At 35.2% G+C, this 14,423-nt stretch overlaps 1 protein-coding gene across 1 annotated transcript in view; it reads left to right on the forward strand.

Moving 5' to 3' along the window:
• hspbp1 (HSPA (heat shock 70kDa) binding protein, cytoplasmic cochaperone 1) overlaps positions 1–14,423 on the forward strand; it is an 85,850-nt gene that overhangs the window by 30,536 nt on the left and 40,891 nt on the right. Inside the window, exons 3-5 of the mRNA XM_051933713.1 lie at positions 2,811–3,018; positions 5,002–5,226; positions 7,410–7,565. Coding sequence (XP_051789673.1) covers positions 2,811–3,018; positions 5,002–5,226; positions 7,410–7,565 — 589 coding nt within the window. The remainder of the gene's footprint in view (positions 1–2,810; positions 3,019–5,001; positions 5,227–7,409; positions 7,566–14,423) is intronic.

The following is a 14,423-nucleotide window of genomic DNA, read 5'->3' on the forward strand; positions in this document are numbered from 1 at the left end:
CCTTTTGCTTCTCTCTTTTCCTCGGGCCTGTATTCCCCTTAAAAAGAAAAGTTTCCCTTGGAAACATCAATTTCCTGTTTAGATGTCATAGCAACATGATGCCTGCACTAGGCCGCTGGAGTCCTTACCAGGTGGGGTCCTACCAGAACTTGGTCATCCATAATCACGCCTGAAGGGATCTTTCTTAGACAACCTCCAGGCCATATAATATAGTGACAGCCAGTCCAGAAAGCCAACCCACTTTTTGTGTTTTGTAGGTATGCTACAATCTAAAATTTCTTTAACAGTATTCATACTTACAGCCTTATTATGACTACTGTCTTAAAGCTGCAGAAAATTATATTCTAATAAGAAAAACAGTAGGGAATAGTTTAAAAAAACATTTATTTTAGTCAGTCAATTTTACATTCTCTAGATTTTTTTAAATTACCCAAGTGATACAGTATTTCCTTGGCAAGTCTGTGTTTTTTGGCCAAAATATGATTGGAAATCTCTACATGCAAAATTAAAGCAATATTTAAAGTTAAAACAGCATAAATAACAAGTCAGTTGAGTGACTGACTGATAATTGTCTCCTCAGTGTTCTCTACTATTTTATAAACTACTGTAAACATCAGAAAGAATACATTGTGACATTAAAAAGTCTGAAATTCTAAAATCAAAAATGTGTGATTTTTGAACCCCTCGCACTCAACACATTATCTCCCAGGAGTCTGAAATCCCTCTTTGCATTAAATTTTAAGGTTTTATGAAGGATTTTTTTTTTTTTGGATTCTTGTCGGCGGATCCAAAACAGTGGGACTGAGTTTAAAGGGTTAAACAGCATTTGTGCAACAGGAAAACCAAATGTGGGCTATCATAGTTTATTAAAGCATGTGAAAAAGTAAGCAATTTATTTTTTTGGTTATTTGGTACACTGTATTATTGTGTACTAATAATTATTTAGAAATTGATATTGGTAGCATTATATATTCTTGTTCTAGTAAGAGTGCAGCATGCCAAGATGATGAGTTTGCTCAACCAGTAAATCACAATGTAAGTGCTGAATGTACATCGTGTAACAAGAATGCCGGTCAACTTTCAAGATCTCAAGAGTGCTAGGCAAGATGTATTAGATACAGATTATCTCTTATGTCTCTTCGTAAGTGATAACATGTTAAATGTAGCAGTAAGACATATGCAGCAACTGATTCAGCAGGTAATACTGAAGCCAGATTTAGTGCACATGTGGTCTAATGTCAGTCATGACAATTGCTGGTTTTCTGTGCACGTTTTGTGTATCAAAGTGTAGTTCAATAGCCGGAAGTTGAAATTTATCGATCAGCAAAGTCTTTGTTATGGACACAGAATGAAAAGTGAAGATATTTTTTTCCCTACTTAAAAGTCTTTTATTTTGTTGACAACAATTTTTTTTGGTAAAAATAAACCCTACTCTGATACATGGATAATGGTATATTTACTAGAGTCCATAACACCTGAACAGAATGTTGTTATTGTTGGTAAATAGCTTGTGCTTTTGAAAGATTTTATGGCAATTAAGCCATACAAACTTCGTGCAGGTACTGAGTTAGCAGTATCTTTTACTGAACAACGGGCAAAGTTTATTGTTAGTTTGAGTAAATTGCCTGGAGTCTGCAAACTGGTGAAGAACTTTTCTATTACTCTTCTTTGTGTTTAACATTTGACATGTCATATATTATTAAATTATAACCGTTCTAAAACAGGCTGAATCTGAGTGATCAACATAGATGTCCAGTGCACCATCAATTAGAATGTATTATGTAATGCTTGTAATAATTTCATTTCAACAAATGATGTTTGACAAACATTAGCACTGCTTTTACAAATTCCATACCAAATGGCCTGTAACAGAGACATAGCTCTTGACAGATATATAGATACACAGACACTTGTTCTTTTATTAAGGTGAATGTATTGCTTATAATCACACATGCTGTATCTGTGTTTTTATGGCCCTCCATTCTTCTCTTGCATGCTCTTGCTGTCACTGCTCATGGACTGTTAGCAGTTCTCAGTGGCTATTCAATTCTTGAATACTCCTAAGCCTTGACACTACATACCCTTTTTTCTGTGGCTAAAACAATGATTCTAGCCCAGGGACCTTTCCCTCCATGTTCCACTGGCTTTCGTGATCATACAGTGAATTCAGACAGTATTTAGATTAGAGCCTGACCGACTAATCATGTGACCCATCTGATCTATTGATAATGGGGCTCAATAATTAAATCAGCAATTGGCAGAAGTGGTAGCAATCAGGCACTAGAATTTGGAGTTGATCAAAATCCAGAGAGTTTGCCAAAATGTGCATGGTTTGTTGCATACACAAATGGTGTGATCCCTAAAGTTGGAGGTAAGTGCTGTTGAGAAAACTCTTGGTTTCATACAATAGGTAAGCCTTATTTGTAAAAGTATTTACTTGGTGTGTACAAATTGTGCACAATGCAAGTTTCAACAGACTCTTTTCTAAGCTAGAATCTATTTCACTTTAGCCAGCAAATGTTTGGTGCTTTGTCCTTTCTTTACACAATAGTAAACATACTCTTCATTATCTGTGGTAGAACTTATTTTGAAATGGAACATAAATGCTTAGACTATACAGTATGTGACTTTGCCTTCACATTAAAAGTAGATCACACCTGAAAGTAGTACAGTGCCTGTAGTCTGTGTTGACCCATCCCAAACAGGTTTTTTATAATAACTAAATATGCTCCATAAATACTGTATATGCATCTACACATTGTTCATATTGAAAAAATGTTACAAATACAAAAACTTGTTTAACTTTACAGAGGAAGGCTTGGTTGCAGGAAGCACTTTCTGATCTTTGTAGAGGACAACTGGATGAGGTTCAGCAAATGAAAGAGTGTCTAGAGATTCTGAACACTTCTGAAGAAAGGAGTAGTGAAGAAGAGGAAAGAGATGATGAACAGTTAAGAAAAAAAGAAGGAGCTCTTGAACTTTTGGCAGATCTCTGTGAAAATCTGGATAATGCATGTGGTGAGTCACTTAAGTGAATTATTCATATACATATATTATCAAATGGTAGTACTATTTCTATAATACTTGCATGCTTAAACTGTATTCAGATTCAACTCTTCTTTTTAATTTGTAGTTTTCTACTACAAATCTGCACATGTACTTAATCTAATACCGTGATACTTTGCGTAAAGGAACAGTACATGTGACTTACTTTAAACCTTACCAAAGTAGATACTAAAGAAAATTGGTTTTGAGATTTATTGATTACCTATTTGAGTTATTGGTAATGAAAATTGGCCGATTCAGTTTGATTACTGATCAGTCAGAGCATCAGTAATAGAGAGATTGATGAAACAGGGTTAAAAACATACGTAAAAGCCCTGGATAAATATACACTGCGTAGAAAAGTAGTTTTATCCATGTACATAGATAAGAAAAAAAAATCACCTTGTACCTTTTACTTCCTAAACACTTATCTATTTTCCAGCCACTAACTGTAAAACTGTTAAAACTAATTACAGCTAACATGGGATCATTGATCATAGTTCCTGCGTCCATGATTGCCATGCTAACTGCTAAAATACTGTGGTCACTTAAAATAGTGAAGACTCAAGTCTACTTTGTCACCTATTCCAAGTAGCATGGCAGAAAGTTTTGCTACTAGCAAAGATTTTCTAGCAATAAGACACTGGTACTTTGTCAGGACAACATAGTAAAAATGTGAATGTTCCAGGGTGGGGGGAAGTTGTGAACAGGCCGTCTGAGATCATTTATCCATGAGGAGTTTTTAATGTAGAATCAGAAGGATAAATCACTAATGACCATGCCTGGCGAAGTGGAAACAATACCAAATCAAACTCATCAAAATACTATTGCTGCCAGCTACTTGTATAAGAAGAATACACCATGCACACCTGACGAAGATGAAAGCATTGACATAAAAGCAGGTCGGTGATTAGAAGAAATAAGCTCTGGCACATAAGGTGGATGATTTTAAAACATTACATGGTCATCTTTGAAGAGTATTTTTACACAGTTGTAGGCAGAGTTAGTGAAGTTTGTTCAAAAAACTAATCTAAGGATATAATATTCATTTTAACTTCTAGGCTTTTGTACAGAGGATAACCATTTAAATTTAAGATTTCTGAAGTTTCAGTGTGAAACATTGTGTTTGTTTAATTACAGAAAGTTTAGTTGCTCTCAGATTTTGCTTTTGGTTTTTGTGTATTTGGTCAGGTTTGTTTTGTTTTTTTTAACTCTGCAGTGTAAAATGTAACCTCCTAATAGGAGCATTGATTGTAATATGCATGAGTAGATGCCACAAATAATTATTTAATTTTAAATTAAATGAGGGTTCTCTGTCTATCAGGCAGTTTCCATTGAATGCTGTATAAAAAAATGTCTCATCTAACTTAAAATCTTTGAACTTGCCAAAATCAAAGTTATAGGAATATATTTTTGAATAAGGACCAACACAAAACCAGGAAGATGAGAAGTAGCAGTAGTACTATTGTCAAGTGTAGAGTACTCTAACTACAAGTTTAGGATACTTATCCAAGAAACAATACAAGTAAACACTACTCTCAAAATTAGTATAAATATACATTCAATGTATGTATTTATATGTGGGGAAGCTTCATAATTTTTTCAAATAAAGCTCTCATTTGGAAATTTCTTGAACTGACTCTTAGTTATCATTCACTAAATCCAAATGAATGTCATTCACTGCTGAAATCATAGTTGATGTGCAGCCTTCCTAATTCAGAAGAGAATTTTAGACATGTGAGTTGTTGAATTTTTCTAAAATATTAGTGTTGGAGTTGACTGAATTAGTAGTAATTGCAATTTTAAAAATCTTAATCATATGTATGTGTTATAACTTATAAAATAAACATTCTATACACTAAGCTTTGCTGTTTCTACTATCTGTAAAACTAAAGTTAATTATATTTCTGCAGTGCTACCCAAACATAACCTCTTTGTAATTGTCTTTTTTAATAGACTTGGTAAAGCTAGGTGGCCTAGAGTTTATTGTCTCGCATTTATTGAATGATCCTTCTTCTGGTATCCGTTGGAGATCAGCTCATTTAATTGGCTGTGCCTGTCAGAACATGCCTGCTGTTCAGAGTCATCTTCTAACTCTCAAAGCACTACCAAATCTTTTGGAATTAGTGGACAAGGATCTAAATGATACTGTGCGCATCAAAGCTCTTTATGCTGTTTCCTGTGAGTATATATTATTTTCGTTAATTAATGTTTTCTTATGTTTCATGTTTACCTTCTAATATTTAAATATCTCAATGCTATATGTTTTATGTAATTTTGTTAGTTTACTTATGCAAGTGATTAACATATGGGACTTTTTTTTTTTTTTTTTTTGCTGTCTTTTGCCAACCCCTGTTTTTGTTTTTCCGGATACACACTTTTAAGATTTTTTTTTCCTTTGAATTGTTGCTATTTCATTAGTTTCACTATTATTTCTAAACTTCTGTAAAAACAATATTTGGAATCTTTCGAGTCCCAATGTGCTGAATCTTTTTAATGAGGTCAGTGAGACATATGTTTAATGACTTCGTAGCATAATTCAGGATAGGTTTCTCTGTTTGGAATTTCAGCACAGACAAAACGATCCACATCATCAGCAGTTAATATTTTTTTTTGCAAAGTAACCAGTAAATGCATGTGAGGTAAAGTCCGTTTTTAAAATTCTCTTGACTTAAACTTCAAAGCCTTACAATATTTACATACTTCTGACATATCACCAATGTCCATATTGCCTTTTCGTTGTTTCTCCAAGTAATATTTTCTCTTTCTTTGCGCTAATGTGATGTTCACTTTCTTTGTTTTGAAGTTGTCATTTTTTTCTGCTTTCATATTCTGTATCTTGCTCTGCATGTGTGCCTACGGTTTTTTTTGAGGCTTTTGAATTCCAGTTTTCATTATCTCTAACCTGCTCTGCATGTGTTTGGTCACCTTATTTTTTAACCTCTTTATGACATTTTACTTTGTTTTCCACTCTGTCTTTTATTTCTGCCCTCGCTTTATCCTGCTTTTGTTTCAATGACACCTGGTCCGTGGTGATTATTTTCCCTTTTTCAATTAATAATTTCCGTTTGTTTGTCCACATGTGTGTCGTGCCAATGTTTTTTTTTTTTTTTTTTGTTTTTGTTTTTTTGAGCCTTTCGAATTCCATTGCTTTCATAATCTCTAACCTGCTCTGCATTTGTATAGCGCCAACGTCCGGATTGGAATTGCTTTTTTTCAATTCCACTTGTTCTGGGCTGATAAGTTACCTTCCTTATTTTCTGAATTTGCACCTAGATTATTCTTTTTCTTTTTTGTCTCTCCAACGCTTTTGAGTCTCTTTCCTCTGTGCTGCTTTCTTCTTCGCTTAGTCGTTTATGTTTAATCTATAAAGTATTGTTCTTATCGCTTTATATGTGCTGAGAGCCATGGATCTGTGTGTGCTCAAAACCAAAACACGGCTGAGTGTGTTGCTGCCTGTGCTCTTACTTGGTTGTAAATAGGGCGTGTCTTGCAAGAATCTCATGTTCTATGTCATCGCGAGACGGTCCTGGGTCAGTCTCTTGGCACAAAGTCTCATGTTTAACGTCACGTGAAGATCACGTCTCGACACCTGTTTCTCTGCAGGATTTTTTTTTATAATAAAGAGACTATGTTCTATGTATCTTTCTCACTAGTCTCACTTATTTTGAGAATAATTATACTATGAAAGAACCTAGTGATCAACTACAAGTAAGTTGTTGTTTTTCAAAGGGGTCCAGTGTTGTGGCATCTTGTACCAGAGCTCTGGTTTCAAAGTCTGTTTTGGAGTATGCAGATTCTTCCCATGTCCATTCATGGTCCTCAGGCTTAAGCATCCCAAGGGTGTGTGCTGGTTTAATTGGAGGTTCTTAAGTTTGCTTGAAATTAATGGCTATATGACCCTAATATTAGATTAAGCGGGTTTGTTAATAGACAAATGGATGCTCTCTAGTTTGTTTAATAATGTTTTTACCTAACAAAATATGTACTACGTCACAATAATATGTTTATTGCATTACTCTTCAACGTGTACCCTGGGTGATCTAATGGCAAATATTAAAGAAAATTATATGGGTAGTTCTTGATAAAATTATGTATTTCTGGAAAATTGTGATTATATGTAACAAGCTTGCACCTTCTTGTTTGTGTTCCTGAGGAAATGTATACTCTGGTCGAAGAAAAAAAAAAAACACTAGTAGTATTCTGCAAGTGAACTTCCTTTACACGCATAACCTTAGGATGGATAGCTTCAGAATTTCAACCTGGAAGGTTGCATTTTATCCATGGCTATCTAAGAATGAAACAAGTATTGTACTAAACATTTAAGAACCGGAAGATATTTCACATAAATTATCTCATCACAGGTCTGGTCCGAGAAGAAGAAACGGCTTTTCAAGAATTCCTCCAACTTGATGGTTTTTCGGTTTTGCTTCGAGGAATGCAGTCGGGTCTTGACAAGCTACGTACCAAATCTGCTTTTCTTCTTCACAATTTGCTGATATCACATCCAGAACATAGAGGTATTGATAATGTCGTGAGCTAAATGCTCCATTTTAATTTTGATGTAAATTAAGTAAATCAGGCAATAGGAACCACAGAAACTTAGAAATAGTATCCCTTCTTTGGCTCATCTACTGATCAACAGTTAGACCCTTATACTGAATAGTCTTAAGTAGTGTTCTTGTTTTAACACTAGAATTACCGAAGCCTACGAAAAATCTCATAATCCTGGCCCACCTTAAATCCATTTGCATGTCTCCATCAGCGTTTTTGTGTTGTAAATGTGTCAATCAGCACAAGCAGCAAGCAGCCTGCTATCCCATCCCCTGCTCACTGCCGAAGCTCAATTCACATAGAAGGTTTTCAGTGCTCAGTGTCTATCTTGGAGTGAAGTGCCTGGAGCTGTAGAGGGTAAATAATATATCGTCATTTGAAATACGTGCCTTTCATGTATGTTCTATGTCTACAGTAATTTATGTAAACACATTGCTAAAACAGAAACGTTTTTCATACATACTGTACATTTCATGTGTGTTCCGTGTCTACAACGATCTATGTAAACACATCACTAAAGCAGAAACGTTTTTCATGTTTTAGTAATAATTGACAAAATGTAGACATGAAGTGTATAATGTGTGAAGACTGAAGTCGAAATATTAAATAAACACTTTCACAAAAGGTACAAGTATAACAAAACAAGTACACTTTTATTCAAGAATATAACTGAAGAAGTCAATTACACGACTTCTTGAGTGGTGCAGTGGTAAGACTTGCTGACTCATAATCAAGAGGTCACCATTTCAATTCCCGGGTTCACCAGTTACCATTTTGAGTAGTGAGCTGCTATTTTTATTACTATTATATAATAAAAACATACATTTGATTTGAACCTGTAACAGCCGATGTAAACGTATGGTATTCGTAAAAGTGAGTGTTTTTTTTTTTCACTTTTATTCTCTCAGTCATGATCACGATATAACCTCCCCACTACCCCATATCTGATGCTCTTAGTTTTTATGTGAAACTGGGAATAACTGTGGATGTGAGTGGTGTTTTGAGACAATGGAACTGGAAATTCTCTGAATCTGCCTTCTTGGTATCTCATTGTCACTTGAATTTTTTTATTCAGTTTTATTGAGTATTCCTGCTCACGCTGAATTAGTATGCACCTTATGGTCCATGATGTCAAAGCCAGACTGACAAAAAACAGAGACATAGATATATATGATATTTTGAATAATTCATTTTATGACCTGCATCAGTGCCACAATGTTTTCTGAAATATACTATACAACATTGTTCATATTATTTATATTCATTCGCATACTTTAATGTGGTTGTAATCAGTGACCGCGTTTTTTTTGTTTTTTTTACCCCGATCTTGCCCAATCTCCACATTTTGGTGCATGTTGGTGTTCCTTTTGTACATGTTCCCACACACCCAAGGACCGTCCTTCCAACATTTACGACGTACCTTTTCTAATGTACACACCTCTCTCTGTGCTGTGGTTCCTATTACATTGAAGTGACACCTGACACTGAGTTTTCTTTTCTGGAGGAAACAGAGGTCTTGGAACAGTAGCTTGTCGATGTTGCATACTCTTTTCTTTTTCCATCGCCTTTTCTTATAAGAAGCGACGACGAAACTCCTCTATAAGGTGAGCCAAGAACACTCTTCTCAGTGGACTCCGTGTGTGCCTTGTACAGTACATGTGAATTCATCGTCGCCAGGTCAAGCATGTTGTAGAACACAGCACCCGGCCACCTGTGTGTTCCTGTTTGCACTGAATAAGCTCACGCCTTCTGGTCCATGATGTCAGTGCATCCCTGGAGGAAAAAAGAGAGAGACAAATGTATGTGGGATTTTGAAGAAATCATTTTTTGACCTGAATAGTACCAATCAGAAAACATCATTGCACTAATGCAAAATTATTTGAAAACTAACAGCTTCAGATTGGGTGTAAAATTATGGTACTTGTTAAAGGTTAGCTTTTTTTTCAGTTTTATTCTCTCAGTCACGTTCACACTCTTTCCAAACCCCCCCCTCCCCCCCCCCCCATTTCTAATCTGACGCTGATTACTATATAGAGAAGGTAGGTACAGTCTTTGACTTCATTCAAAATAGGAGCTGTTATTTCAGTACTTGAGCACATGCGATGGGGGCCCGACATAGGTAATTGTTCTGCTTTAGTTCTCATCTTCAGATTAGCAGAACATCAGCAACTCAGAATCACTGCTGTGGCAGACCAGTGTGAGGAAGAGCAGGTCAGAGTGTGTTAAATATTCTAAACATCATGCAACAAACATACTTTGCAGTAAGCCTGGTACTACAGAGGACAACCAATTACTTTGACCTTGGTTTACTGTTTACCAGATGCAGCAGAGCAGCTTCGAAGCTGTCCTTGCGCCACTGCCATTAGAGATGGTGAATCACCAGTGACCCCGGTCACAATAGTATTTTTCCCCATAGTCATTATACCTAAATATTTTTATGGTCCCACGAATTTCATTACAATGGAATTCCACCTGTAGTATGATATAGTATTTACTTGGGCAACATTTTCAGTCATTTTGTGTTTTTTGTTCTCATATAAATGTAAACTGCTGTTCAGTAAGCCTAGTCAAAGTTAAGCAGGTGTTTTGTTTAGCTGAGTGGTAGGAGCTGCTGCTTGTAATTCCCAGTGTCCTAAGTCTGTGTTACACTCTGAGCAGTTACTCAACAGAGACAGCATTTGTCTCCCAATCAGCAGTCAGTTTTGGATTTTTTTCCACCTCCATGAGGTAGTGCAGATATTTCCGTATAAAGATGACATACTGTACATATCCATGGTTCAGACGTTTAGTTGAAATTATTTGTATTTTGTGATTTAAATCAGTAATAATGCTTCACTGTCATGTAGTTAATACATTTGAAATGTTTCTCTGTAAAATAAGTAATAGTCTTATGCATACTTCAACTTTCATAGAAAATTGAGTTACAAATGTCTGCAGGAAAGGTACTTTCTCATAATTCAAGGGCCACTTGTACTAGCTTTGAAAGTTTAATGTTTATGTTAGTCATTGGGACTAAGATTGATTTTTTTTTTAAATCTGAAGGGAAGAATACTTGTTTTGTACTCAGAGAACACCATGTAATGGAACACCATGGCCAATACTGAGTACAAGTATTTAGGGAGGCAGTGTTGGCCTGATACAAGTACTTAGGAGTAAGTACTGTTCTTGCATCTGTAGTATATTTAAAGCAAATTTGAAATTTCCAAAGTATTCAAATAACTCTCTTTATAATCTATCCTGGTATAATAATATATTCTCTTGAAGCCGCAAGATTTTTTTCCCATTTCATATTAGTGCTACTTTTTTATTTGTTTTTCATCATTTATGTGATTGACATCATATACTATTATGGAAATTCCTTTGGTTCACCTTTACTACATAGTTATAGCTAACTATAGTGCATGTATGAATAATATGCATGTCGGCTTTATAGCCCTATGTATACATCTTTATCTACACATGGACAGGTGCTTTAAGGGATGTTTGTTATTTCTTTCAAGTCAATTATTTCTTTACAAGCATGATATACATGCATTTGCCACATGAAACTGAATTTGAATGTTATCTATTTTCTGTACATTTTAAAAAATATCTTGACCTTACTAGCACTTTACAGTGGAGTTTAATGGGACATATTGGGCATCACTAGAAAATAAAAGCTTATAAAGTTACTGAATACGTTTAAGACAGTTATTGAATATTGATCTGTGTCTTGCTGTGTACCCCATCTCACAGAAGCAAATACAAGACCTATGCTAACCATGTGAAAAAGAGTTAAAACAACATTTATTTATATAGTACACTTTCTTGCAAAGAATTTAGCTTTATTATATGTCAAAAAGGAAGACAAGAAAAGAAATAAATAAAATTAGGTAAGAATATTAATCAATAAGTAACAAAGAAAAAGTAAATAAATCAATACAATTTTTTAAAACATACATATATAATTAGCAGAAAGTAGCATCCTTATGTACAATATCATAATGTATGTCTCTAAAAATGTGATAAGGTCACATAGGCAGGAGGACAGAAAAAACAATTCTCCAGTTAAGCTGGAGAAAAAAACAATCTACATGGGTTCCAAGGCCAAAAGTCCACCCAGCCCCCACTGGGCATTCTACGTAACATAAATGTTCTTAAGTCAATCCTCATTATTTCCCTGCTTCAACTGATAGGATTTGATGCAGTCGGTCTTGTGGACAGCTTGAGCACCCACCTTCATTCGAACAACACAGGTGGCTGCACAGTGCCTTGTTTAGGTAGAGGTTGCAGAAAGCGTCACCACAGAAGAACCGTAAAAGAAAGCAGAGAAAATTGGTAAATAAATATTGGATATCCCTGAACAATATGATAATTCTATGTCTATGTAGTCTTATATTAAGAGTACAACTAAAATGTAGCTACCAAAAAGCCAAATTTTAAAAGGGGGTTTTAGCAGTTTTTTTTAAATGTTTTACAGTATTAGCCTGGCAAATCTATGTTGGTAAAGTATTCCAAATGTTTGGTGCATAACAGCAAAACTCTACCTCACCACTTCTGTTAAGCTTGGTTCTTGGAATTATAAGCAGACAACCCTTAGAAGACCTAAGGTTATGACTTAGAGTTTAGGGGAGGCAGGCACTCCAAAATATAGGATTGGTCAAGATTATTTAAGGTTTTATACACCATTAGTATTTTAAAGTAAATTCTAAATGACCTGGGTAACCAGTGCAGTGATGCTAAACTGGTGAGATGTGCTCAGACTTTCTTTTTCTACTTAAGATTCCGGCTGCTACATTCTGCACTAATTGCAACTCATTGCAGACAGCGTCTTGCAGTGTTATAAGAGGTCTAACTTTTGTAATATTCCTTAAGTGGGAAAAGGCCGTCTAATAATCTGGTTAATGTGCAATTTAAATTTTAGACCAGAGCCCAAGATTACACCTGAATTCTTTACCTCTTCCTTGATGTGTAATACTAAGGGATCAATTTTATTTCTAGTACTCTTGCTAGTTAGATTTTGGCCAGCCACAAAAATTTCTGTTCTTTCCTTATTTAGTTTGAGAAAGTGTGACGATGCGGGTTCTGCTCCATGCTCCCATCTTCTGTTAGGGAGCCCTTGAACCCAACACCATCGATAATGTTACCAAGATGAGCTAGACAGTGAGGCAACAGCACAGCATGGGGATGATGAAAATGTGCAAAAGTTCTTTTATTCACAGACAATCAAAAACAAAGTGTTCAAAGTAAAGTGCAGTGTCCAAAGTTCAATAAATAATCCATAAAAACAAAAGTGGAGGTTTAAAATTTTAGAAAACTAGGGGGCTTTGCCCCCTGCTCGCTTCGCTCACCAACCCTCGTGTTTGGTTTTCCGGGTACACACTTTTAAGATTTTTTTTTTCTTTGAATTGTTGCTATTTCATTAGTTTCACTTTTATTTCAGAACTTCTGTAAAAACAATATTTGTAATTTTGCCAGTCCCAATATGCTGAATCTTTTTAATGAGGTCAGGACAGGTTTGACTGTTTGGAATTTCAGCACAGACAAAACAATCTACATCATCAACATTTATTATTTTTTTTTTTTTACAAAGTAACAAAGTAAGTAGAGTTCTGCATTGGACTCCTGTCTGTAAAGTCGTGCTATTTTCCTCTCACAGTTCCAAAAGTACATGGGGTTACCAAGGTGATACCCCAGCTTTTGTCTAGGTTTTTGTACAAGGGCTAGACAGAAGGTTTTTGACTCCTGGGGTAAATGTAGCTTTTTAAATAAGCAGACAGATAAATATATATACATGAACAAAGTAACCAATAAATGCATGTGCGGTTAACTCCGTTTTTGAAATTCTCAAGATTCTTTATTTGTCACATGCATAGTTACACAGGACAACACGCAGTGAAATGCATCCTGATCCGCTTATCAAAAACTGTGCAAAGTTAGAAGAATATCAGTTAGATTAACAAAAAGTCATAGATTGAAAGATAGCAGTATAGTAGAACATAATAAATAAGTATAATTATGTGAATAAAGTAGAATTAAGTGTTAAGGTGCAATAGTGTAGTAGTTATTGTGCAAAACCAAAGTTAGACTGGTGCATAGTTAAATGAGGCAGTTTGTTTGTTTGCGTTACTGCGATCTTTACTTTCTTTTTTTATATTTTCTAATTTTCCTCCTTTCATATCCTTTTAACTATCTCCACATGTGTATAGTGCCGTTTTTTGTTTTTTTGAACCTTTCTAATTTCACTGGTTTCATAGTCTCTAACCTGCTCTGCATGTGTTTAGCGCCAACATTTGTAAACGTCATTATGAAGTTCTACTTTGTCATTTTACACATTCTCTTTTAATTCTGAGCCCTACAGTACAATACATAGAACAGAATAAATCCTCAATACAATATAAAAATAAAAATTCTAGAAGTACGGAGTAGAATTTCACATTAGATGATATCACATAATATGATTTGGATTTGTTTTAAGTCCTGGAGACCTCATTCATCAAGCTGCCTCCCCCATTTTGCCATTCCACATCTGAAATAGCGCTAATCCGATGAAAGGACCCCTCATTCCCACGTCCCCATTCATCAGGGATGACTGTACCTTAGGCAGGCAATCTACAATTTAAAGAGATTGTTATTTTCTTGTGAATTGTTACATGTGCATTATTTTCACTTTTACTTTAAAAACTTTTGTAAAAACAATACTTGTCCTTTATTTTCGGCCACGTGCCTGGTTACATCTCTTTCTTCCCAGATGTATAATACTGCTCGTGTTGTGAAGGGTGTTGCGGCTGAACGTACGCTAAGGATATGCCTTTGGATCATTTACTGTCTTTTTGCTGCTTGCT

The sequence above is a fragment of the Erpetoichthys calabaricus genome, chromosome 11 (genome assembly GCF_900747795.2).
Source record: "Erpetoichthys calabaricus chromosome 11, fErpCal1.3, whole genome shotgun sequence".
Classification (NCBI taxonomy): Eukaryota; Metazoa; Chordata; class Cladistia; order Polypteriformes; family Polypteridae; genus Erpetoichthys; species Erpetoichthys calabaricus.